Raw genomic sequence first — 3,562 nt, 5'->3', positions numbered from 1 at the left:
TGTCCAAAGTATGAGAGATAAAGTTTGCAAATCTTGGCCAAAAAGGAGCACTATCATGTTTGGTAAGGTGGAGGGTCAGAGAAAAAGAGGAACACCCCCGATGAGATGGATTGGCCAAGTGGCAGCATCGATGGACTCAAGTGTGGCAACAGTAGTGACGTTGGTCCAGGATCAGGCAGTGTTTCATTCTGCTGTACATAAGGTCGCTATGAATTGGTACCCACTCAATGACACCTAACAACACAACAACGTAATTCAATATTTTGCCCATAGAATCTTTCAATATAGCAACCCCAAGCTTGAATTCTTTTTTCAGTTCTTTCATATTGAAAAACAGTGAGCACAGTCTTCTTTTTGCTTTTCTAACTCCAGGTCTTTGCATATTTCATTATAATTGCTTTCTCTTCAAAAGTTGTATTTTGAAATTTCCATTCAGCTCTTTTACTACCTCATTTCTTCCAGCTGATTTAGGTTCAGTTTCTCTATGCTAATGAACAAGTAAGAGGAGATCTCTGACATCCATTTTTGCTTTTTCTTTCCTTCCTGTCTTTTAATTTTCATGGATAATTTTCTTGATGTTATCCCACAAATTTTTGGTGTTCTGACATTAGTGTCTAATGTAGCCCTGTAGGATAAGCACTGGACTACTAACATGAATGTTGATGATTCAACCACCTTGGAAATTCTATGCAGTATCACTGTAAATCTGAATTAAATAGATGACACTTAGCAACACAAAAAAAAACTGCACCTAATACATGAAATCTATTCTTGAGTTGTTGTTAAGTGCCATCAAGTTGGATCTGACCCATAGTGACCCTATACAGGGTTTCCAAGGAGCGACTGGTGAGCTTGAACCAACCACTCTTCTTGAAAGGGTCTCTAAATTCAGGTGGGATAGGTTCAAAGTCATGTTTTGTCCTCCATGAACTTGTTTGAGTTTTCTTCAGCTTCAGCTTGAATGTGAATATTTGCAATTGATTGTACCACTGCTTTGTTTTGTCTGATGATATTGGGCTTCTCCTTCACGATTCACAGATGTACTCTATTTGAATACGTGTGGTGGAAGGATTCAACCACGATGCACACCTTTCCTGATTTTAAACCACATAGTTTCCCCTTGTTCTGCTTCAACTATTGCATCTTGGTCTATGTATAGTTTCTGTATGAGAATATTTAAGTATTTTGAATTTCCATTCTTCACAAAGTTATCTATAGTTTGCTTTGATCTACACATTCAAATGCCTTTGTATAGCCAATAAAATACAAGCAAACATCTTTCACTTCCTTTTCAAGTCCTTCTTTTAATTCTTTTCATAGCAGTCAACATGGTAACTAGATACAATCTAGCCTTTATTGCCTCAAGGTAATGTTGACTGGATTTCTACAGGCCATTGTTGTTAAAATATCATGGAGTTGGTTCTGACTCATAGTGATCCTGCACAGGGATTCTGAGGCTGTAATCTAATCTTCATTGGAGCAGAAACCCTCATCTTTCTACCATGGAACGGTTGGTAGTTTCGAACTGCCGACTTTGAGTTTAGCAGCCCTATTCATAACCACTATACTATCAGAGCTCTTTATGGGCCATTAGTCCCTTGGAATATTTGTTTCCATGCTTCTTTATTGTACTTCACCCTTTACCTTAAAAGAGTGCTGTTGCTTTTTGGGTTTATCTTATGCCCAGTGATCCAATTAAATGTTAGATGTTTTTGCCAGGAATTGTCTTCTGTTGGGTGCTATGTTTGTCCCCTAAGGCCTGATAGTTAGCTGAAACTCTAATAAGCCTTCAACTCTGTAATTGAAGATCAGTACATCCTTAATAAGGGAAACTCAGCTTCTCTCTATGGATCTTGTTTAATAAAATTCCCACTTCTTGGTAACTTACCATCAACTGCTTCAAATATTGCATGTACATTTGTATTCATGTATTCCAGCTTTATTTCATTTTGGAATCTTATTATTTCTGAGACATCCTGTGACTTTTGCAATGTTTCCCATTCTTCTGATCTCATCATGTGAGTTTTCCAGGTTGACAGGTACTCACGGTAAATCTATTGTAATCTTTGGCTTGATAAACATAGTTGGAGTCATATAATTATTGGGAAGCTTATATGAAAAACAAGTAAACTTTGCTCTAGTATGCTCTAGTATGTTTACTATAGGAAACAGCAGAGTTTAAAGTCAATGGTATCAGATGTCTTTCCAAGGAGAAGATGGTGTGTTTGAAATACTAATCTGGTAGTTGTTGTTAAGTGCCGTGGAGTCGGTTCCGCCGACTCATAGCGACCCTACACAGGCTTTCCAAGGCTGTAAATCTTTACAGGAGCAGACAGCCTCATCTTTCTCCCGCAGAACTGCTGGTAGTTTTGAACTGCTGACCTTGTGGTTCACAGCCCGATTCGTAACCACTACGCTACCAGAGCTCCTTAATCTGGTGGTTAGCAGCACAAAATAAAGACTCTCAGAATGTTGCTGTTGATAACAGTTACCATTTAAGTTCCTATACATAGCCCATGCTGTCTAGGGTTTCCAAAGACCTGGTGGTGGATTTGAATTCATTGGCTTTGGAGTTTTAACAGAACTTGTAGTCTAGTCCTAATCTTATAATGTCAGTTGCTGTTGTCAAGTCAATTCTGACCCATAGTGACACTGTATAGGGTTTCTGACGAGAAGCTGGTGAGCTTGAACAACTGACCTTGCAGTTCAAATGGCTTTGCACTCTGGCGCATTAACCCACAGTGCCACACCAAGATACCATATAATGCCAGTAGAGTATGTTAAATACAATTCTTCAGATTCCCTAGCAGGTTTGTGTGTGACAAAACCTGGCTGCTAGTCCAAAATTGCATGTTGTGTTCATAACCCAGCAGACTCTTGTATGATTTGGGAATAACTGTATCAGTGGGTTGAATAAGCAGGAGCACTAAAAAATGGGTAGCCTTTTCTAAATGAAGAAATCTTTTTCACCCATAGGAACAAAAGAGGAACTTGAGGTCGTGCCTTGACTGACCAGGAGAATTGCATATTTCAGTTTCACATCTTCTGTTCTGCCAACACGCTGCAAGAATAGTTGTCAGCTACTATTGTGAGCTGAACTTCTATTGGAACTAATTTATGCAACAGAGAACCAGCGGCCTCACAAGACATCTAGGGAAGGACGTACTGAATCCATCACTCGTAAGAAGACTCTCTCAGACGGAATCTTCCTTCACCCTAGAATGGCAACTGCTGAATCCCTTGAAGGACTCCTGGCAGACACCAAATGCCCCATCTGTCTGGATTGCCTGAGAAACCCTGTCACCATCGAATGTGGTCACAACTTCTGTCACTCCTGCATTGAGCACACCTGGAAGGATCAACATGACATATTTCTTTGCCCTGTGTGTCGCCACTCATGCCAAGACATGCAGCTGAGGAACAACACCCAGCTGGGAAATATGGCAGAAATTGCCAAGCTGCTTCACATCACCATGAGCAAGATGGAGAAAGAGGAAGAGACAAGCTTGTGCAAGAGTCACAATCAGCTCCTGAGCCTTTTCTGTGAGGAGGATCAGAAGGT

The 3,562-nt window shown here is 40.1% G+C and overlaps 1 protein-coding gene across 1 annotated transcript in view; it reads left to right on the top strand.

Annotated features, from left to right (window-relative positions):
* Nucleotides 1–3,221: 3,221 nt before the first annotated feature.
* Nucleotides 3,222–3,562, top strand: part of LOC102838724 (putative tripartite motif-containing protein 75-like) — a 1,417-nt gene continuing 1,076 nt past the window's right edge. Inside the window, exon 1 of the mRNA XM_006864556.1 lies at nt 3,222–3,560. Within this exon, the coding sequence (XP_006864618.1) occupies nt 3,222–3,560 (339 nt within the window). The remainder of the gene's footprint in view (nt 3,561–3,562) is intronic.

Source organism: Chrysochloris asiatica, unplaced genomic scaffold (assembly GCF_000296735.1).
Source record: "Chrysochloris asiatica unplaced genomic scaffold, ChrAsi1.0 scaffold00066, whole genome shotgun sequence".
Taxonomy (NCBI): Eukaryota; Metazoa; Chordata; class Mammalia; order Afrosoricida; family Chrysochloridae; genus Chrysochloris; species Chrysochloris asiatica.
Note: the sequence above shows the minus strand (reverse complement) of the source record. Positions and strands in the feature narration are given on the sequence as shown.